At 48.2% G+C, this 23,322-nt stretch overlaps 2 protein-coding genes across 2 annotated transcripts in view; both read left to right on the forward strand.

Moving 5' to 3' along the window:
* The first annotated feature begins 2,734 nt into the window (after positions 1-2,734).
* Positions 2,735-23,322, forward strand: part of LOC115201648 (CDP-diacylglycerol--glycerol-3-phosphate 3-phosphatidyltransferase, mitochondrial) — a 28,187-nt gene continuing 7,599 nt past the window's right edge. Inside the window, exons 1-9 of the mRNA XM_029765449.1 lie at positions 2,735-2,970; positions 12,013-12,223; positions 12,405-12,579; positions 12,677-12,866; positions 12,968-13,146; positions 15,691-15,890; positions 16,051-16,342; positions 17,977-18,125; positions 18,398-18,536. Coding sequence (XP_029621309.1) covers positions 2,810-2,970; positions 12,013-12,223; positions 12,405-12,579; positions 12,677-12,866; positions 12,968-13,146; positions 15,691-15,890; positions 16,051-16,342; positions 17,977-18,125; positions 18,398-18,517 — 1,677 coding nt within the window. The 5' untranslated portion in view covers positions 2,735-2,809 and the 3' untranslated portion in view covers positions 18,518-18,536. The remainder of the gene's footprint in view (positions 2,971-12,012; positions 12,224-12,404; positions 12,580-12,676; positions 12,867-12,967; positions 13,147-15,690; positions 15,891-16,050; positions 16,343-17,976; positions 18,126-18,397; positions 18,537-23,322) is intronic.
* Positions 19,989-20,386, forward strand: LOC115200884 (extensin-like; the record flags this gene model as incomplete). Its single annotated transcript, XM_029764000.1, has 2 exons — positions 19,989-20,033; positions 20,276-20,386. Coding segments are annotated over 2 exons (156 nt in total), but the record flags the coding sequence as incomplete, so codon positions are not given.

Below are 23,322 nucleotides of genomic sequence, written 5' to 3' on the forward strand. Positions count from 1 at the left end.
TCGATTACAGGCTCAAAAAGGCAAGAAACAAAGACCTTTCTTCTAAAACTTGTCAGTCTATTCTTGTTCTGAGAAATGAAGGCTATTCAATGCGAGAAATTGCCAAGAATAAAACAAGGACTTCCCTACAGGATGCTAGGCAAAGGTATTGAACAGGAATATATGGTGGTGGAGGTGTGGCTGAGAGGAGGGGTGATAGTGGAACTACAATACTACAATCTGTGTCAGATATTGGACCTGGAAGTGCTGGAGAGGGTGGAGGGCCGGATAGAAGTAAAGTAATGTGGTGTGGGGATTTTAATGCCCACAACACGCTCTGGGGGGAAGGTGGAACGGACGGATGGAAATGGCCAAGTGATGGAAAGTATGATAGAAATGAAAGATCTTGGGCGCCTGAATGATGGCCGAGGGACCAGGATTGATGTAGCCACAGGGAAAGAATCTGCCTTGGCCCTCACTCTGGTATCTAGTGCGATGGCAGGAAACTGTGAGTGGGAGTTATGGGAGGAGTCGACAGTAGGGAGTGATCATTACCCCATAGTATTCACAGTAGGCGGAAGGGAGGAGGAGGTGTCAGTGGATGGAGTAGGCAGGTGGATGTTTGGAAGGGCAAAGTGGGATCAGTTTCAGGAGCTGAGTGAGCAGGTGATGGTTCGGGTGGATATGAGAGGGGATGTGGATAGTATGAATAACTGGGTGAGAACAGCTTTAGTGAGGGCAGCTACTGAGGCTATACCTAAGAGTTCAGGGAGGAGGAGGAGGAGGGTGAGGAAATGGTGCGGAGTAAGAACAAGGCATTTAAAGTACTGAAAAGGATGCATAACTTCCAGCATCTCATTCAGTTCAAGCAGGCCCTGGTGAGGAGAACTATCCGTCAGGCGAAGAGGGCATGTTGGCGTTGGTTCTGTGACACCATTGGAAGGGCGACACCTGTGGGAGAAGTGTGGGGGATAATTAAGACGATGAGTGGGGTCAGAAGGGAGTGGGATTATCCAGTGTTGACGAGTGGGGAGGATGTGGCAGTAACAGATGAGGAGAAGGCAGAGATGATGGCCAAAGTGCATAGCTTGGCAGATTTGTCAGAGGAGGGGCAGAGGGGGAGAGAGAGAACGAGAGAGGAGCATCCTGGAGTGCTGGATAGGAGGGAGGATGTAAATGATGAGTTGAATTAACCATTTACCATGGCAGAGATGAAAAGGGCAATAGGTAAGGCTGGGTTAACTTCACCTGGGACAGATGAGGTGTGCTATGTTATGTTGGCCCATTTTAGTGATGAGGAACTGGATAAGGTATTGGTGTTGTACAACAGAGTGTGTGAGGAGGGAAAACTTCCAACCATCTGGAAGGAGGCAGTAGTGGTACCAATCCAGAAGCCAGGGAAGGACCCAACGAGGCCAACAAGCAATTGGCCAATAGCTTTAACACCACATGTATGTAAGATTATGGAACGGGAGGGGAACTATGGACCCAGTACTCTGCTTAGAAGCAGAGGTCAGGAAGGCTCAGGTGAACAAGGAGACTGTTGTAGCTGTCTTTTTTATGTGGAGAAGGCGTATGATATGATGTGGAAGGAGGGGTTGTTAATCAAGCTGGATATTATGGGGGTAGGAGGAAGAACATACAACTGGATAAAGGATTTCCTGTTTGGAGTTCTATCCAGGTGAGGGTGGGGAAGTCTCTATCAGGCAGCTACCTGGTGGATAATAGTACACTGCAGGGGAGCGTGATTAGTCTTCTGTTGTTCTCAGTCATGATCAATGATGTTTACTCTCAGGGACGGACGGATATTGGGAGGTCGTTATTTGCAGATGATGGGGCCTTATGGAAGTGGGGAAGAAATGTGCCATATATAGTCAGAAAGTTACAGGAAGCAATTGAAGAGGTAGAGCGGTGGGCATTAAGGTGGGGATTTAGGTTCTCTGTAAAGAAAACTCAGACAGTGTTCTTTACCAGGAGGAAGGTGGGAGATGAGGTATGTTTGAGGTTATATGGGAGAAACTTGGAGAGGGTAGGGTCCTTCAGGTTTCTTGGGGTATACTTTGACACTAGACTGACCTGGGCAGAACACATTGAGAGAGTGGTGGGAAAGTGTAAGAAGGTGCTATATGTGATGCGCTGTCTGGCAGGGAAGGAGTGGGGGGGATGGGCGTTCCTCATTGAGAACCATGCATGTTGCATTGATCCAATCTGTAATAGACTATGGCAGTATAGCATATGGTTCGGCAGCTCAGACCTCATTGGAAACACTAGATCTCAGTTGATGTACTGGCTAAACAAGCACTTAGAAGTGGGGATGTTGAGGTTGTAGTTTCAATGAACAAGCCTGATATGGACAGCGATGGTGCAGAGATGGCAGGAGTAGGGGAATAGAGAAACTAAGGGAAGGCATTATTTCTAGTACAGAGGAAAGTTGGGGAGAGGAGGACGGCAGGAAGGAACAGAAGAGAGGAGGCTATTTTTTTAGGGTGGGACACAGCCAGTTGAATAATTCCTTAAAAGTTGAATAAGTCCTTAAATGTGATAGAAAAGCATCCAACAGGAAAGTGTGATTGCTGCCAGGAAACAGAGACCGTGGAGCATGTATTGCTACAGTATCAGAGGGAAAGAGAGAGGCTGAGATCTAGTATGAGGGAGAAGGGGATACAATAGATTAGTTTAGAGTATATTGAGTAGAACGTCCTTAGATATAGTCTCAAATATTTGTTATATTTTTTTAAGAGCAACTTGGCTGGCAGGTAGGATTTAATTTCTCCGTGTCTCTGGCCCACACTCCAGTACAGTAGGTGGCGGTAATGCACCATAACGTTGGATGCCAACCGCCGATAAACCCAACCGAAGAAGAACGGCTGTAAAGATGGCGGCTCCCATAACGTGGAGGAGGCTGGGGTACTGTGTGTTCACGCCGGCCCTGGCTGGGGTTTTCACCCGAATATCAGACCGATTCTTCCGTACACGCGATCGGAGGAGAGGGTAAGATACGACTGTTGTGGAACTTAAGTGGAGAAGAAAAACAGAGACCACACTGTTTTTCTTCGTCAGACGTAATGACAGCGCTCACATGACAACCTCTAGCTGGGTATGTCAACTCCACTATGAGAACAACTCCTCTAGCCAACCACTTGTCGTGGCAGAGATGTAATAAGTGTGCAGCCAGTCTTTAATTACACAATGTTTCTGTGTTCTTTCATAATGTAGGAAAAAAAGCTATGTTGTCATTTTTCTAGCGTGCGTCAAATATTATTGCCACACGTGTTCTGTTGTAATCTGATTGTTGCTTGCGAATAGTTTCATAATGTAATTTGATAATATTATGGTCATGGCGAAGGTTACATGATAAGCATCAGCGTGCAAGTTCAGCCAGCACATGTAAGCGTTGCAAAACATTATCTCCCCTTGAACTTGCTTCCGGTTGCTTAGGCCTACTTTTATTTGTGAATTTAAATGTCCACCCCATGTGTTGTCAAGTCTCTGTGTAGAGTAACGTTAACAGTAACTCAGAAATTCTCAGAATAAGGAAATCTCTCTCGGGTCTTTTTTGTGGTTTCCTGAAAACCTGAAGTTGCAACAACTGCCAGATATCTGTCTGCCAGTCAGTCAGTCTGTCTGTCCACACCTGCATATAGTCACGTGCCTCAGTTTCACATCTTTATTATCTACCATAGAGCAACACACACACACACACACACACTGAGCTCTGAGTCTGTCTCTGGCCTAGGCTTAACTGGGAGTGCCAAGGTCGGTTCTGGAGGTTGCTTTGGGACACAATGTAGTCTGTGTTTTGGTTGGACTCCCTGAGTTGTGCACCGTTCTGGTGGTCCAACCAAAACACAGACTACTACATTTACATTTGACATTTTAGTCATTTAGCAGACGCTCTTATCCAGAGCGACTTACAGTAGTGAATGCATACATTTTATTTTATTTATTTTTGTACTAGTCCCCCGTGGGAATCGAACCCACAACCCTGGCGTTGCACACACCATGCTGGCGTTGCAAACACCATGCTCTACCAACTGAGCTACAGGGAAGATGAGTCTGGAGGATGTCATCCAGAAGGGGAGATCAACCCTGGGTAGTCAAGGCTACTCCTCATTCAGACTAAACCTGTCTCCCAAATGGCCCCATATTCCCTATATAGTGTACTACATTTGACCAGGGCAAGTAGTACACTGAGGGGAATATGGGGCCATTTGGGACACAACTTTGAGCTTTATCTTCAACCCCATGACCTAAGAAGGCTATCATCACTTAGACTAGCTAGGTGATGGGACTAATGGCTGTAGAGACGGAACAGTTTTATCTCAAACATGATCTGTAGATATAGCTAACTAGCCAGATGTACTACATGACCAAAGGTATGTGGACACCTGCTCATCCAACATCTCATTCCTAAATCATGGGCATTAATATGGAGTTGCCCCCCCCCCTCTTTGCTGCTATAACAGCCTCCACTCTTCTAGGAAGGCTTTCCACTAGATGTTGGAACATTGCTGTGGGGACTTGCTTCCATTCAGCCTCAAGAGCATTAGTGAGGTTGGGCACTGATGTTGGCCCTGGCTCACAGTCTGTGTTCCAATTCATCCCAAAGGTGTTTCATGGGCTTGAGGTCAGGGCTCTGTGCAGGCTTGTGTGCGGCTGCTCGGTCATGGAAACATTTCATGACGCTTCCGACGAACAGTTCTTGTGCTGACGTTGCTTCCAGAGGCAGTTTGAAACTCTAATGAGTGTTGCAACCGAGGACAGACTATTTTTTTTTCTCCCACTTCAGAATAACAGCACTTACAGTTGACCGGGGCAGCTCTAGCAGGGTAGAAATTTAACAAACTGACTTGTTGGAAAGGATGCCATGTTGAAAGTCACTGAGCTCTTCAGTAAGGCCGTTCTACTGGCAATGTTTGTCTATGGAGATTGCATGGCGACGTGCTTGATTTTATACGCCTGTCAGCAACAGGTGTAGCTGAAATGGCCACATGCACTAATTTGAAGGGATGTCCACATACTTTTGTGTATATAGTGTATGTCTTCCCTTCCATAAGCTTCTGGTTGCTTTAGGCATACTTTTATCTGTGAATTCCTATTTCTGTCTCCTTGTGTTGTCAAGTCTCTGTTTGTAGAGGAACACTAGCTCAGAAATTGTCAGCATGAGGAAATCTCTCTTGGGTCTTTTTGTGGTTTCCTGAAAGGCAGTTGTTGCAACTTCAGGCTGTCTGTCTGTCTGTCTGTCTGTCTGTCTGTCTGTCTGTCTGTCTGTCTGTCTGTCTGTCTGTCTGTCTGTCTGTCCACGCCTGAGTATAGTCACAGGCCTCAGTTTCACATCATCTTTAGTAGCTACCATAGAGCGACTATGAGCTTACAACTTTGAGCTTTAGCCTCCTCAGGTCTTTCGGATGAAGATATCATCACCTAGACCTGCTAGGCTATATAATGGCCGTAGACAGAATGGTCATGGCACCTAGAGGCTTGGCTACACAGTGTCAGTGCTCCACTTAGCCGAGAGACAAGGGAAAGGGTACAGAGGGGAGGGAGACGCTTGCATGTATTCTGGGTAATATTCATTAGGGCACACCATAGCAAAACGTTTTGAAGTTGGAAATTGAGTTCAAGTAGTCCCTCCATGTTTGTCTGTTTTCTTCCGTTTAATGCTTAATAGGATATGAAAGACACGTCTGTCAATGGCCTTCTGACTGTGAGGTAAAGGAGGGGAGGATTGTGTTGCCGTAGACTTGGTTGTAATAAGAAACTGTGTATAAATGGAAGGCACACAATGATCTAAATTCACCCTCGAGGACTCATACAAATACACAAGGCAACCACATTCCCACAACTGAAATAGCTTGCCTTTACTAAGCTGTCACCGGTACATATTGGCTATGTGTCCGAATACCTAGACTTGCGTTCTAAATACTAGGCATTTTAGTTATGTGAAAATATAACGTTTTATAGAATTTGAAATTTCAAAAATTGAGTACTTTAAATGCAAATGTTATACAAATTTTGGCTTTTCATCTAGTGGAATTCATCTAGTGGAATTCGTTGCTCACTTTTGAGGAAGATGATCATCTCGAGACGTGTGTTTGACAGCATAATGGTTGCATTCCCTTGCTCAGATGTTGCATGAATCAACCAATGGTTGAGTACCACATCATCAACTGTGTCATCGACTGACAAATTGCTATAACATATGTTGTGGTTAGCCGATACTTAAATGCCTATCCAGGCGTTGTAAGATCTGGCATACGTCCGCAACGTCTGGGCAGAGGAACGCGCCCAATGAGATAAGGGGACACGCAGTTTTTTAAAATTTAACTAGGTAAGTCAGTTAAGAACAAATTGTTATTTACAATGACGGTCAAACCCTAACGACGCTGGGCCAATTGTGCACCGCCCTATGGGACTCCCAATCACGGCCGGTTGTGATACAGCCTGGTAGCAGTAGTTCTGGTGTGTGTGTGCGGCGAATGAGAGCAGATGGTCAGTCCAGTTCAAGTGTTCAGCACTTTGATGGCTTGTAGATTGATAACTGTCTGTGAGACAGTTATCTGACTTCATGCTCCGATACTGTCTGCCTGATGGTAAGTAAGTGAACAGGTGTGGCTGGGGTGTGTGGGTTCCTTGATGATGCTACGGGCCTTCCTCATGTACCGTTTCGAGTAGATGTCTTGTATGGGTAGGAGCACGGTCCCAGTGACGTACTGGGCCGTCTTCACCACTTACTGGAGGGCCTTGCGGTCGTGGACGGCGCAGTTCCGGTACCAGGTCGTGATGCAACCAGTCAGGATGCTCTCGATGGTGCAGCGGTAGTATTTGGAGAGGACCCGGGGTGGCATGACAAATTTCTTCAGCCGCATTAGGATGTAAGACTAGGGTTGCACGTTTTGGGGAATATTCAGAGGTGAAAACTTTCTGTGGGAATTAATGGGAATGTGTGGGAATTAATGGAAATATTTGCAAATTAATATTAATACCATTTTAATGTAGATGTTTTTTGCATTGGATATATTTACCATATCATATAGAGACAGAAACATAAACCTTTTACCTTATCATAAGTAGACAGAATTGCAAATAAGTAGATAAAGCATGTCTGGTTGGAGGGGTGTATGCTGGGCAAAGAACATTCAGAAATCTCTTCCAATACACATTGCCTGTGAGCATCAGAGGTGAATCAGTTGCATACACAGCTCAAGCAAGACATTCATCAGCATTTCTCTGACTACATTCCTCCATTGAGTCAAAAAAACGTCTGATTCCAGGAGGACCATGAGCTGTTGCTATCGATAAGGTGTCTGATTCATCATTTTCACCTTTGACAAAAGTCCCTCTACTTCTATTCGAGGTTGCTTGTTGTGAGCGCTGAGGGAACTTTATGCACTTGGCCAGATGATTCTGCATCTTTGTTGCATTCTTCACATATGATTTGGCACAATATTTGCAAATGTACACAGCTTTTCCTTCTACATTAGCTACAGTGAAATGTCTCCACACATCAGATAGTGCCCGTGGCATTTTCCTGTGAAGACTAGGGGGGAAAAATCCAGACTACAATTCCATGTACAGATAAATAGTTAAGCAGTTAGATTAAACAACTACTTTGTAAGATAAATGTTTTAAAATGAAACATGTATGTAAACAGGTGAATTAACACTCCTCAGTTAGCAGGCTCAAGCATGCTAAAACCCACATGATAGCAAAAACTAACTAGCAGAAATTGTGAACAAGTTAGAAATGATTTAAACACACTTGGCTGTAGGCTGCTATTTACTAGTTAACAAAAATAATCATATGTCATATAAAATATATTCACCCCACCCAGTTGTCATGACGTTGGGTGAGGTTTATGACCCCACCCAATAAATACCTTTCTCCCTTTTCTCTCCACTCTTCTGAATGGACTCTTGGAAAGCCCTTAGTACCACAGAGAAACTATGGTAACATCAAAAGGTTGGGGAATGGAACAATACTTCCCCTTTCTCAACCAATTGAAAGTGTCCGTTGGTACTTAAAGAATATGATGTCAGATCAGATGTTGTCTGGGACATTATATCTGATGATAGGATGACATAAAATGTATCTTGGAAAGTCTACACATTGTAGTTATCAGATTCACATAGAATTGTTGTGCAATTTAAATGTTTAAATATAAAACTATTTGTGAAAAGATGAAATCTAATTTTAGCCTTCTAAATGAGAGAATTGTTTTCATAAGTAAACTATGTTCACACAGTGGCCAAGTGAACAGACATTGGTTGGAGAGGGATGAAACACGTCCTTCTCTTCTCCAGTATAAAAGCCCCCGTGACCCAATTCAGGCCAGACTAAGCAAACTTCAGCGTGAGCTGTGGCTGCGAATGGTTGAATATCCACTCTACATAACGGAATGTACATGAGACCAGATCATGTGGAGGTGACGATCACCACGCAGGAAGGATGAATTTCTACTAGACCAGCCAGAATACTGCGCGATCTGATTATGGCAAAATGGTATTAACTTAACTCGACTTCTAGGATGTATTACTTCTTCTTTAGTGAATAGGAGTTATCAGCTGCAGCTGTATATGTACGTGGCCTAGGAAAGGACAGACAATCTCCTAATAAGAATGACAGGCTATAACGTATCCGCTCTACAACACTACGACCAGAAAGATTCTTCAAAGGACAATGTCGATCTCTGCTGGACAAACCAATCATTCGATGTGCAGCTCAGAGTAAATATTGCGTTTTCCTTTTCCGAATGGGTGGTTATTAGAATGCATAAGATTCTGTATTTACGGTAGCATAGTTTCAAGGTCCGATAGAGACCCAATCTCCTTTGTACCTCAGTCTTCCCGCTCTTTCATTCAAACCCAACCCCCTTTGTGTAACAAGCCGCCATATCGGCTTTGCCCGCAAAGGACTTTTTCATTGTTTCATTGTTAGTAACCAATAACCAATTGTGTGTGTTCATGTATTTCTGTGATTTTGATTAGTTAGTAAATACTTATACAAATTGGCTTATCGCTGATTCATAATTTAAGCTAGATAACAGATAACCGAGGATTTTACAACGTTCAGATGAGACTGATAGAAGGTAAAGAATAATTAATGACTGACTGCTATTGATATAAAAGATAGCTGCTCTATATAAACGAATGCTTCCGTGGTGCCCCAGGTTATTAATGAGTTAATTGTTGTATGATTTAATTCAAACACGTAATTGATTTGATAAAGTAGCCTGTCATCTCATTTAATCATACTAGAGACACAACACAGTATTGTAATCAAAATGACCAGAAAGCATGTAGTCCTTGGCTCAGACAGTGTAGAGGTGTGGGCTCAATAGCATCTTATTAGTGTGCAAGATCTTGACAATCAGCTGTACATGTGATGGAATAATGCACTGTGCATGTGATGGAATAATGCACTGTGCATGCAGAGGGTTGCAATTCCATTGAATTGGGAATAGTTTAACCAAAATATGCCACAAGACCTAGAATTGACTTTTTTGAATCCCACAAAAAATTTGACCTGTTATAAGATATCTTTTTTTTTTAATGAATTTAAGCACAATTCCCCAAATTCCCGGGCTTAACTTCCCATGGAAAACTTCTGGGAAATTTACTGGAAAGTTTCTGACCATTTGCAACCCTAGTAGAGACTCTGTTGGTCCATGTCAAGTCCTCAGTGATGTGGACGCTGAGGAACTTAACTGATGACTCTACTGCAGTCCCGTTGATGTGGATCGGGGCATGTTCCCTTCTCTGCTTCTTGAATTCAACAATCAATTCCTTTGTTTTGCTGACGTTGAGGGAGCGGTTGTTGTTCTGGCACCGCAATGCCAGTCCACTTACCTCCCTACAGGTTGACTTGTCGTTGTTGGTTATCAGGCTTACAAATGTGGTGTCGTCAGCAAAGTTGACGATGGAGTTGGTGTCGTGCAAAGCCACGTGGTCGAACAGGGAGGACACACCCCTGGGGGTCCCTGTGTTAAGAGTCAATGTGGAGGAGATGGTGTTGCCAATCGTCACAGCCAGTGGTCTGCCCGTCAGGAAGACCAGGATCCAGTTGCAGAGGGTGGTGTCCAGACCCAGGGCTCTGAGCTTGGTGGGAACAATGGTGTTCAATGCTGATCTGAACTGTAGTCAACTAACAGAATTCCCACATAGGTGTTCCTCTTGTCCAGATGTGTTACAGCCGTGTGAATAGGATCTTTTGGAGTGGGTCCAGTGTGCCTGGCATGCTGGCCTTGATGTGGGCCATGACCAGCCTCTCGTAGCACTTCATGATGACCGGGGTGAGCGCGACAGGGTGATAGTCATTTGGGCATGTCACCTTGTTTTTCTTGGCCATTGGTACGATGGTCGTCTCCTTGAAGCAGGTGGCGACTACTGCCTGGGACAGGTTGACAATGTCAGGGAAGACGCCTGCCAGCTGGTCAACACACACTGAGGACGCGGCCAGGGATGCCATCTGGGCCGGCGGCTTTGAGTATTCACTCTCTTTGAGAGTTTTCCTCACGTCAGCCTTGGTGAGCGAAAGCATCTGGAGCAGCGAGTCTCTTCCTGGATGACTGTCTGCCTCAAAGCGAGCATAAAATGTGTTAAGTTCGTCTGGGAGGGAGACTTCGTGGGCACCACACAGCTGGATTTGGCATTGTAGTCTGTGATGGGTTGTAGTCCTTGCCACATCAATTTTTGTCTATCTTTTTGCATCCCTAATGGATTCAGAGCATGTACCTGCTTGCCTTATACACGTCGCACGCCAGAGTCATCGGGTTTTGTTGTGCTGACAATAAATGCTGCAGTATGGTCTCTCAGCATGGTACGTTCATCCAGGGGTTTTGGTCTTTTTATTTTATTTAACTAGGCAAGTTAAGAACAAATTCTTATTTACAATGACTGCCTAACAAAAGGCCTCCTGCGGGGAGGGGGTCTGGGATTTAAAAATATAGGACAAAACACACATCACAACGAGAGACACACTACATAAAGACAGACCTAAGACAACACGGCATGATAGCAACATGACAACAACAATTGTTATTGTGGGTACATCATCAACACATTTCCTAATGAAGCCTGTGACCGATGTATATTCCTCAATGTTGATGGATGAGTCCTGGGGGGATGAATCTTTGAACATATTCCAATCAGTATTCTCAAAATAGTCCTGCAGCATCTGCCTACTCTGTCCATCACCTTACTATTCTCTGTTTTGGTAGCTCCCCCTTGAGTTTACGCTTGTAGATGGGGAGTAGGAATAGAGATGTGATCTGATTGACCGAAGTGGGGACGGGGGATGGCTTTGTATGCATAGCAAATGTTTGTATACTGAACAAAAATATAAATGCAACATGTAATTTCTCTACCATAAGCCGCTTCCAACATTGTTTTAGGGAATTTGGTAGTACGTCCAACCGCAGAGCACTTGTAACCATGCCAGCCCAGGACCTCCACATCCGGCTTCTTCCCCGGGGGCTCGTCTGAGACCAGCCACCCGGACAGCTGATGAAACTGTGGGTTTGCACAACCGAAGAATTGCTGCGCAGACTGTTAGTAACCATCTCGGGGAAGCTCATTGGCTTGCTTGTTGTCCTCACCAGGGTCTTGAGCTGACTGCAGTTCAACGTTGTAACTGACCTTCGATGGCCACTGGCACGCTGGAGAAGTGTGCTCTTTACAGATGAATCCCAATTTCAACTGTACCGGGCAGATGGCAGACAATGTGCATGGCTTCGTGTGGGTGAGCGGTTTGCTGATGTCAAAGTTGTGGATAGAGTGCCCCATGGTGGGGTTATGTTATGGGCAAGCATAAGCTACGGACAACGAACACAATTGCATTTTATCAATACAATTTTAATGCACAGAGATGCCGTGACAAGATCCTGAGGCCCGTTGTCGTACCATTCATCGGCTGCCATTTGTTCAGTGTTTATCTATAGGAGGCAATTACCACTCTAGCTGTAGGCTTCTATGGAAGTAATTCCTCTCCCTCCTCCCTCTCTCTTCCTCTCCATGCCCACCCTCCTCCCCCAAGGTCGTCTTTGTTGCTCCTAGCCCCTCTCCTAGCAGAGGCAGACCCCTCTCCGCTTCCTCTCTTCAGATCCCCCGGGTCGACTGGAGCTCAGGGCACCGATGGCCTCCATGCCCGCTTCCTTTGGATGGCAGAACATGTGCCCGCCTTCAGAGTGCCTGGCACACACATCCACATCCTCACCTCCCCTGACCAGTTTTACCAGGCAATGAAGGTAAGGTGTGTGTGTGAGAGGGTGTGGAGCTTTCCCTAAGTCATGTGGTGTACTAAACAATATGTAAATAATCACTTTTTTGGGGGGGGGGGGGGGGGGGTTAAAGCCCCCTGATGATGAAGCCTCCTTGTTTGTGTCCTGTAATACCTGATTTAAACTGTAATTTCTTGTTTCTGTTCAGGCTCGAATAAAGACGGCTAAGAGGCGAGTGGTGATGGCCTCGCTGTATCTGGGTACAGGACCCCTGGAACAGGACCTGGTGGACTGTATGCAGGAAGCTCTGCAGCGTTCACAGGAGGTTGACAACTCCGTCCTGCAGGTCTCCATTCTATTAGACTACACACGCGGCTCACGAGGTAGGAGGGGTTGTGTGTATGTGAGAGGGAAAATGCCATGTAACTCTTACCAAGCTCAATGGGTGTCTGTGACCCCCCCCTCTGTCTCTGTGTCTAGGTCAGACTAACTCTAGGACCATGTTGCTGCCGTTGCTGCAGCAGTACAGTAGTCGGATGCGTGTGTCTCTGTACCATACCCCTGACCTGAGAGGGCTGCTCCGGCTCCTGGTCCCACAGCGCTTCAACGAGACCATCGGGGTACAGCACATAAAAGCCTACCTGTTTGACGATGACCTCATCATCAGCGGGTACACACACACTGTTGTTGTTGGTGGTTTTGTCATACAGTTGATGTTGCTTGGTATCCCTCTTTCAACCTGTCTCTTCCATGTCTGCCGTCCCTCCGTAGGGCCAACCTGAGTGACTCGTACTTCACCAACAGACAGGACCGCTATGTGCTCCTGGAGAACTGTTGGGAGGTGGCAGACTTCTTCTCTGATCTGGTGGGCGCCGTGGGAGACGTGTCATTACAGCTACAGCCTGACGACTCTGTCAGTATGATGGAAAACATGGTGCACCCCTACAGAGGTATAAAACACATGTCAGTATGATGGAAAACATGGTGCACCCCTACAGAGGTATAAAACGCATGTCAGTTTGATGGAAAACACGGTGCACCCCTACAGAGGTATAAAACGCATGTCAGTTTGATGGAAAACACGGTGCACCCCTACAGAGGTATAAAACGCATGTCAGTTTGATGGAAAACACGGTGCACCGTGTTTTTCAGGTCTCACCAGAGATGTTCGATTGGGTTCAAATCCGGGCTCAGAGACTTGTTCCGAAGCCACTCCTGCGTTGTCTTGGCTGTGTGCTTAGGGTCGTTGTCCTGTTGGAAGGTGAACCTTCACACCAGTCTGAGGTTCTGAGTGCTCTGGAGAAGGTTTTCATCAAGGATCTCTCTGTACTTTGCTCTTCATCTTTCCCTCGATCCTGACTAGTCTCCCAGTCCCTGCCGCTGGAAAACATCCCCACAACATGATGCTGCCACCACCATGCTACACCGTAGGGATAGTATTGGCCAGGTGATGAGCGGTGCCTGGTTTCCTCCACACGTGACTCTTGGCATTCAGGCCAAAAAGTTCAATCTTGGTTTAATCAGAACAGAGAATCTTTTTTTCTCATGGTCAGAGTCCATTAGGTGCCTTTTGGCAAACTCCAAGCGGGATGTCATGTGCCTTTTACTGAGGAGTGGCTTCCGTCCTCACTCTGCCATAAAGGCCTGATTGGTGGAGTGCTGCAGAGATGGTTGTCATATCTCCACAGAGGAACTCTAGAGCTCTGTCAGAGTGACCATCGGGTTCATTGTCACCTCCCTGACCAAGGCCCTTCTCCCCGATTGACTCAGTTTGGCCGGATGGCCAGCTCTAGGAAGAGTCTTAGTGGTTGCAAACTTCTTCGATTTCAGAATGATGGAGGCCACTGTGTTCTTGGACCTTCAATGCTGCAGACATTTTTTGGTACCCTTCCCCAGATCTGTGCCTCGACACAATCCTGTCTCTGAGTTCTACGAGAAATTCCTTCGACCTCATGGCTTGGTTTTTGCTCTGACATGCACTGCCAACTGAGGGACCTTATATTGACAGACGTGTGCCTTTCCAAATCATGTCCAATGAATTGAATTTACCACAGGTGGATTCCAATCAAGTTGTAGAAACATCTCGAGGATGATCAATGGAAACAGGATGCACCTGAGCTCCATTTGGAGTCTCATAGCAAAGGGTCTGAATACTTATTTTTAATAAATTTACAAACATTTCTGAAAACCTGTTTACACTTAGTCGTTATGGGGTATTGAGTAAATGTTATTTAACACATTTTAGAATAAGGCTAAATTAATGAAAGGTGAAGGGGTTTGAATACTTTCAGAATGTACCGTATATAAGCACATAACACACACACACACACACAGAGTCCCAAGGTGCTTAACTCTTTGCTCAGCTTGGCTGGCAAGTTCTAAATGTAGTGTAATGCGTTGTTCTTGGAAAGGTCCTTGGAATCGGATTAGTTGAAAGTGTAGCTTGTTCCAGCTCAGACACACAGTGAAATCAGAGAACTGGAATGTGTGTGAATGAAAGAGAGAGAGAGGTAGACAGAAAAATAGTGTGTAACCAGAGAACATTCAGTCAGGATGTTGGGTCTGGTGCTAAATGACATCATGTCTGCAGAACCGGACCACAGTTGTCACAGAGACCAGAAATAGAGCGGTGAAGTCACGGAGTTGCTGGTAAACACAGTGGGAAGATGCGCTAATCATTAGTGAATGAAGTTCTCCTGCTGGAAGAGGGCAAACTTTACAGTAAAAGCACATCTTTAGAATGAACTCATGCTGAGGCTTGCAGGTATCTCGCTCTCTGTCACGTCCGTGTGTGGCGCCAGCCGGCAAGCGTAGTCCAGATATTGACCCATAGCCGTAATGCCCAGAACTAACTTTACACACTCACCTGCTCTACTGCACACATACTGTGTGTGTGTGAGAGGGGAGAGAGAGTTTGTGTATGGTTAAAGCTAGAATTGTTAATTGCAAAAATAACAAAGCGGGCAGCACGCCTCTGTTTTGTTAAAAAGCTGAGGGATGGGCCTGGAGAAATTGAACCACTCTGAAATTCATAGACAGAACTATGGATGCAAGGCCTGACCAGCCATGCTAACATTTATAGTATTAACTGCGTTTTGAGGCTATACATTGTTTACAAACATGGGACAAAAACAAGCTGATATTTTGGGATCTGATGGGGTGTGACAGTTGCACTAAGCTCATGAGGCATTTATAAGTTATATTCTTCAAGAATTCATTGGTATACAGTGAGGGGAAAAAAGTATATGATCCCCTGTTGATTTTGTACGTTTGCCCACTGACAAAGAAATGATCAGTCTATAATTTAAAATTATAGACTGATAATTTCTTTGTCAGTAGGCAAATGTACAAAATCAGCAGGGGATCAAATACTTTTTTCCCTCACTGTATATCATTCATTTACAAGTCCAAAAATGGATGTAGCAACTAAGGATTCTAGTTTTAACCAGGTCGGTCTGTTTTCCTCTCACATCCCTACATTATTTTGTCACCAGGTAATCGGGATGATTTCTCGGCGTCGGCCCGGCAACACATCATGGAGGTGGTGAACACGGCTCGTACGCGCCAAGACATCGCCAAATCCGAACGTTTGAAGCGGGAGAGCAAGGGTGAAGGAGGGAAGGAGGACACTTGGGTTTTTCCTCTGGTTCAGATGAAACCTCTGGGAATACAGGTGGATGAGGAGATCACACGGGTAGTTACACACACACACCTGGACACCACTACCCTCATCAACTAATATTCAACAAATAACTCCCATCGCATGTGATATTTTTATTTTTTGGGTGACTTAATAAATGTAAAAATGTGGTAGTGTCCTCTCACTGAAACACAACTATCTTATTTCCTTGCAGCGTTTGTTGACAGATGCGGGTCCCGGTGCAACTGTGTTTCTGACGTCGGGGTATTTCAACCTGACCAGGGCCTACATGTCGCTGGTTCTGGGGGTGGGCGCCGATTATCGGATCCTCACCGCCTCCCCGGAGGTCAACGGGTTTTTCGGCGCCAAGGGCATTGCCGGGGAGATCCCAGCGGCCTACATCCACATTGCCAGACAGTTCTACAGCAAAGTGTGTCAGCTGGGACAGCAGGAGAGAGTTCACCTTCACGAGTACCACAGAGCACACTGGACCTTCCACGCCAAGGGTGGGACACACACAATATAATCCTTGGCCTTAGAGCCTAGATTGATTCTGAATGGTTCTACTCTGTTGTGATTAGTTCTGTTTGGCTGTGAGTTGACTGGTAGTGACGTTCCATGGTCAGACAGTGGGCATCCTAAACGGCACCCTATTACCTATATTGTGCGCTCCATTTTTTAACAGAGCCCTATGGGCCCTGGTCAAAAGTAGTACACAAAGTAGGTATTGGGGAATAGGGTGCCATTTGGAACTCACTCATAGGGCCAATTCCACCCTGACAGACAGCTGTTCTCTGGCTCTGCTGTTCTGTCCCTGTGGTAACCCAGACATGTTGCGTGAGAGACGACGCCATGTGAAGTCGGGGCGGCAGGTAGACTAGTGGTTAGAGCGTTGGACTAGTAACCAGCAGGTAGCCTAGTGGTTAGAGCGTTGGACCAGTAACCAGCAGGTAGCCTAGTGGTTAGAGCGTTGGACTAGTAACCAGCAGGTAGCCTAGTGGTTAGAGCGTTGGACCAGTAACCAGCAGGTAGCCTAGTGGTTAGAGCGTTGGGCCAGTAACCAGCAGGTAGACTAGTGGTTAGAGCGTTGGACCAGTAACCAGCAGGTAGCCTAGTGGTTAGAGCGTTGGGCCAGTAACCAGCAGGTAGCCTAGTGGTTAGAGCGTTGGACTAGTAACCAGCAGGTAGCCTAGTGGTTAGAGGGTTGGACTAGTAACCAGCAGGTAGCCTAGTGGTTAGAGCGTTGGACTAGTAACCAGCAGGTAGCCTAGTGGTTAGAGCGTTGGACTAGTAACCAAAAGGTTGCTAGATCGAATCCTTGAGCTGACAAGGTAAAAATCTGTCGTTCTGCCCCTGAACAAGGCCGTTAACCCACTGTTCCTAGGCCGTCATTGAAAATAAGAATTAGTTCTTAACTGACTTGCGTAGGTACATTATATATATATATATATATATATTTATTATTATTATTATTATTATTATTATTATTATTATTATATTTTTTTTAATTCACCCTTAGCCCCGAGCCAGGGAAACAGTCACTCCTAGGTTTGGATAGACGTTGGGGGTTTCTGTGTGCGTGTGCTTTAGTGTTTCCTTTATAGTTGTGGACATGGTCAACGAGAACCAGATTTAAACATGAAACAATGCTCTAAGGACTTATATCTGAACTACCACCAACCTTTAGCTGATACTTCATTTATACAATAAAATGGTCATGTGTCCCAAAGAATATTCTAAACAACTGAAATGTTAGTGGTGCATTAGTAGCTAGGTCAATTCTTGTTTTTTTTCTTCAAAAGCCAGATTGAGCCACTGCGAGAGAGGGGAGAAATGAACACACACACAGTGAAGCAGCGTCAGTGGAATGTAATTTCACACGATCGTAGAAGTCCCATTTATTAGATAAAGCAGTGCGGGCTGGCCGTTTCCCGTAATCACAGCACACACTGCACGGGAGAAATCACAGCACCCAGCTGGGAGAGAATCAATGACCATTAGAGTTGACCCTGACCCCCAGCTGCAGAACAAATCACTGATGTTGGGAAACTGCTCTCCCTTTTTCTCCATTTCCTTCCTCCACCAATCTCCCTCTCCTCCCTCCCTTTTCCCTCATCCTTCGCTCTCTCTCTCTCTGCAGGGCTGTGGTACTACCTGCGGGGGCAGGTGCGGCCGTGCCTGACTCTGATTGGCTCTCCTAACTTTGGCTACCGCTCGGTGCACCGGGACCTGGAGGCCCAGATCGCCATAGTAACAGATAACCAGGAACTACAGGCCCACTTGCAGGAAGTAGGCCATTCAAACCAACACAACTTTATTTAAACAGACTTGATGGCTTGATACTATGGCTCTGTTTTATACAGCTCTCAACCAAAAGGCCTGTCTACAAAATGCAACTAATTTGATAGTCCCTGGGATCATGAGCTATGTGAAGCTGGTAGTAATATGCAAAGCAGCGAGCAAGCAGGGAAACCTGCTGTGTATCTCATATGTGTACACAAACTCATTCACTCTCTCTCACTCACACAATTACTCTCTGTCTGTGTGTGTGTGTGTAACAGGAGCAGGAGATGTTGTACCAGAGGTCTACAGAGGTGTCCAGCTCTACGTTCCAGCAGCCAGATCGCCATGTCAAGCTGTGGGTCAAACTGGTCACTCCCCTCATCAAGAAATTCTTCTGAGAGAAACAGCCAAACAAAGGTAATGCCCACGCCACAGGTACCACACCCACATACTCCCTCTGAACGATCGTCTCCTAGTCACACAAGTACAGCTTTTTATAGAATGGCAGAACTGGGTTTCTCCAAAGTGTCCCTAGCCACTGCTATGTGTACCAGCCCTCAACCCAAACCCAACCTAGCCCAAGGCCGCATCAACCTCAGGAGCTGAACCCAGCTACCACTGATTTGAATCCTACTCCCCCTCACACACCTTTATCCACTTTACTCCCTCCTCCTACTCAACGTCCCGTCTCTCTGAGAGAAACTGTCTGACCCATCTGGCCTTTGACCCCTCAGCATCAACATTCTGTAGTCATCATCTGGACCCATTTGTGTGAGTGTGAGAGAAAAGTCATTGTGCTGATGGCTAGAGTAGGCGGTGTACTAGGCAGTGGGGTCAGAAGCAGCTTAGACGGGGGAAGGGTGGCTTATTGTGTGTGTTCTAACAGGGATGTAGACTTGCCTTACAGGAAGTATTTTCTTTTTATGGTTACGGTAAATGCTGAAGGGGAGGTGTCTCGTCACCACAATGTTACTCAGTGAGACAAATAGCCACTAAATGTCAGTGCGTGATCAGCTGCCATGAGGGAACAATGATGGATGGGGCCACACATTCCTTGTCATACTCCACAAGCATCCAAATACATGAACAAAGATGTTTATCTATAGTTTGTTTTTGTTACTGTGTAGTTCTGGTAAATGAAGAAATTTAGAAATGGAAATTAACACACACACACACACTCTCTCACTGAGCATGTGAGGTGGGATCCGGGTCTGTTGACTGACCTGGTCCGGGAAACAGGGTTATCTATAGATGAACATCCATCCTCCCTCCTGCCTCTCAGAAACAGCCCTGGTATCCGCTGGCGTAACGCAGTTTCTCTGGACCCCCGCATGATCAGAGCCCCCCCCCCGCCCCGCATGGTCAGAGCCCCCCCCCGCATGGTCAGAGCCCCCCCCGCATGGTCAGAGCCCCCCCCCGCATGGTCAGAGCCCCCCCCCGCATGGTCAGAGCCCCCCCCGCATGGTCAGAGCCCCCCCCCGCATGGTCAGAGCCCCCCCCGCATGGTCAGAGCCCCCCCCGCATGGTCAGAGCCCCCCCGCATGGTCAGAGCCCCCCCCGCATGGTCAGAGCCCCCCCGCATGGTCAGAGCCCCCCCCCGCATGTTCAGAGCCCCCCCCCGCATGTTCAGAGCCGCCCCCCCCCCCGCATGTTCAGAGCCGCCCCCCCCCGCATGGTCAGAGCCGCCCCCCCCCCCCCCCGCATGGTCAGAGCCCCCCCCGCATGGTCAGAGCCCCCCCCCGCATGTCAGAGCCCCCCCCCCCCGCATGGTCAGAGCCCCCCCCCCCGCATGGTCAGAGCCCCCCCCCGCATGGTCAGAGCCCCCCCCCCCGCATGGTCAGAGCCCCCCCCCCCCCTCGCATGGTCAGAGCCCCCCCCCCGCATGGTCAGAGCCCCCCCCCCCCCCGCATGGTCAGAGCCCCCCCCCCCGCATGGTCAGAGCCCCCCCCCCCCCCCCGCATGGTCAGAGCCCCCCCCCCCCCCCGCATGGTCAAGCCCCCCCCCCCCCGCATGGTCAGAGCCCCCCCCCCCCCGCATGGTCAGAGCCCCCCCCCCCCGCATGGTCAGAGCCCCCCCCCCCCGCATGGTCAGAGCCCCCCCCCGCATGGTCAGAGCCCGCCCCCACCGCATGTTCAGAGCCCCCCCCGCATGTTCAGAGCCGCCCCCCCCCCGCATGGTCAAGCCCCCCCCCCGCATGGTCAGAGCCCCCCCCCCCGCATGGTCAGAGCCCCCCCCCCGCATGGTCAGAGCCCCCCCCCCCCGCATGGTCAGAGCCCCCCCCCCCCCCCCGCATGGTCAGAGCCCCCCCCCCCCGCATGGTCAGAGCCCCCCCCCCCCCGCATGGTCAGAGCCCCCCCCCCCCCCCCGCATGTCAGAGCCCCCCCCCCCCGCATGGTCAGAGCCCCCCCCCCCCGCATGGTCAGAGCCCATTGTCAGATCCCCCCCCGCATGGGTCAGAGCCCCCCCCCCCCCGCATGGTCAGAGCCCGCCCCCCGCATGTTCAGAGCCCCCCCCGCATGGTCAGAGCCCGCCCCCCCGCATGTTCAGAGCCGCCCCCACCCCCGCATGTCAGAGCCCCCCCCCCCGCATGGTCAGAGCCCCCCCCCCCGCATGGTCAGAGCCCCCCCCCCCGCATGGTCAGAGCCCCCCCCCCCCGCATGGTCAGAGCCCCCCCCCCCGCATGGTCAGAGCCCCCCCCCCCCCCCGCATGGTCATAGCCCCCCCCCCCGCATGGTCAGAGCCCCCCCCCGCATGGTCAGAGCCCCCCCCCGCATGGTCAGAGCCCCCCCCCCGCATGGTCAGAGCCCCCCCCCCCGCATGGTCAGAGCCCCCCCGCATGGTCAGAGCCCCCCCGCATGGTCAGAGCCCCCCCCGCATGGTCAGAGCCGCCCCCCCCCCCCCGCATGGTCAGAGCCGCCCCCCCCCCCCGCATGGTCAGAGCCGCCCCCCCCCCCGCATGGTCAGAGCCGCCCCCCCCCCCGCATGGTCAGAGCCGCCCCCCCCCGCATGGTCAGAGCCGCCCCCCCCCCGCATGGTCAGAGCCGCCCCCCCCCCGCATGGTCAGAGCCCCCCCCCCCCGCATGGTCAGAGCCGCCCCCCCCCGCATGGTCAGAGCCGCCCCCCCCCCCCCCCCCCCCCCGCATGGTCAGAGCCGCCCCCCCCCCCCGCATGGTCAGAGCCGCCCCCCCCCCGCATGGTCAGAGCCGCCCCCCCCCCGCATGGTCAGAGCCCCCCCCCCGCATGGTCTCTCCCAGCTTGGATAGAAAGTTGTGCGTAAAACCAGTCTTAATGCAAAAATGAATGTCGGTCCACCTTCAAAACACTAGCTTACTAGGGATTGTTTCATAACGCAGTGTACTATCTATAGCTTTACAGTGCCTTCGGAAAGTATTCAGACCCTTTGACTTTTTCCAAATTTTGTTAGCCTTATTCTAAAATGTATTTAAAATTGTTAGTTTTTTTCCCCCCTCAATCTACGTACAATACCCCATAATGACAAAGCAAGAACAGATTTTTAGACGTTTGCTAATATATTACAAATAAAGGAAATATCATATTTACATAAGTATTCAGACCCTTTACTCAGTACTTTGTTGAATCATCTTTGGCAGTGATTACAGCCTCTAGTCTTCTTGGGTATGATGCTACAGGTTTGGCACATCTGTATTTGGGGAGTTTCTCCCATTCTCTGCAGATCGGCTCCTGAGTGGCGCAGCGATCTAAGGAACTGCATCTGTGCTAGAGGCGTCACTACAGACACCCTGGTTCGAATCCAGGCTGTATTACAACCGGTCGTGATTGGGAGTCCCATAGGGCGGCGCACAATTGGCCCAGTGTCGTCCGGGTTTGGCCGGTGTAGGCCGTCATTGTAAATAAGAATTTGTTCTTAACTGACTTGCCTAGTTAAAGGTTAAATAAAAATCCTCAAGCTCTGTCAGGTTGGATGGGGAGCGTTGCTGCACAGCTATTTTCAGGTCTCTCCAGAGATGTTTGATTGGGTTCAATTCCAGGCACTGGCTGGGCCACTCAAGAACATTCAGAGACTTGTCCCGAAGCCACTCCTGCGTTGCCTTGGCTGTGTGCTTAGGGTTGTTGTCCTATTGGAAGGTGAACCTTCGCCCCAGTCTGATGTCCATAGCACTCTGGAGCAGGTTTTCATTAAGGATGTCTCTGTACTTTGCTCCGTTCATCTTTCCCTCGATCCTGACTAGTCTCTCAGTCCTTGCCGCTGAAAAACATCCCCACAGCATGATGCTGCCACCACCTTGCTTCACCGTAGGGATGGTGCCAGGTTTCCTCCAAACGTGACGCTTGGCATTCAGGCCAAATAGTTCAATCTTGGTTTAATCAGACCAGAGAATCTTGTTTCTCATGGGCTGAGAGTCTAAGTGCATTTTGGCAAACTCCAAGCGGGCTGTCATGTGCCTTTTACTGAGGAGTGGCTTCCGTCTAGCCACTCTACCATAAAGGCCTGATTGGTGGAGTGCTGCAGAGATGGTTGTCCTTTTGGAAGATTCTCCCATCTCCACAGAGGAGCTCTGTCAGAGTGACCATCAGGTTCTTGGTCACCTCCCTGACCAAGGCCCTTCTCCCCCGATTGCTCAGTTTGGCCTGGCGGCCAGCTCTAGGAAGAGTCTGGTTCCAAACTTCTTCCATTTTAAGAATGATGGAGGGCACTGTGTTCTTGGACTTTCAATGCTGCGGACATTTTTTGGTACCCTTTCCCAGATCTGTGCCTCGACACAATCCATTCTTGAAGCTCACGGACAATTCCTTCGACCTCATGGCTTGGTTTTTGCTTTGACATGCACTGTCAACTGAGGGACCTTTATATAGACAGGTGTGTGTGTGTGTGTGTGTGTGTGTGTGTGTGCCTTTCCAAATCATGTCCAATCAATTGAATTTACCACAGATGGACTTCAAGTTGTAGAAACATCGAGGATGATCAATGGAAACAGGATGCACCTGTGCTCAATTTCGAGTCTCATAGCAAAGGGTCTGAATACTTGTGTAAATAAGGTATATTTCTAATAACATTTTTTTAAAAATAAATAAAAAAAAAACATTTTAGAATAAGGCTAACGTAACAACAAAATGTGTAAAAAGTCTAGGTCTAAATACTTTCAAGGCACTGCATATAACGTATTTATCTGCTATTTATAAAAATATCACATCAAATAGCCTAACAATGAGGAAAAAGGTT

Source organism: Salmo trutta, chromosome 10 (assembly GCF_901001165.1).
Source record: "Salmo trutta chromosome 10, fSalTru1.1, whole genome shotgun sequence".
NCBI lineage: Eukaryota > Metazoa > Chordata > Actinopteri > Salmoniformes > Salmonidae > Salmo > Salmo trutta.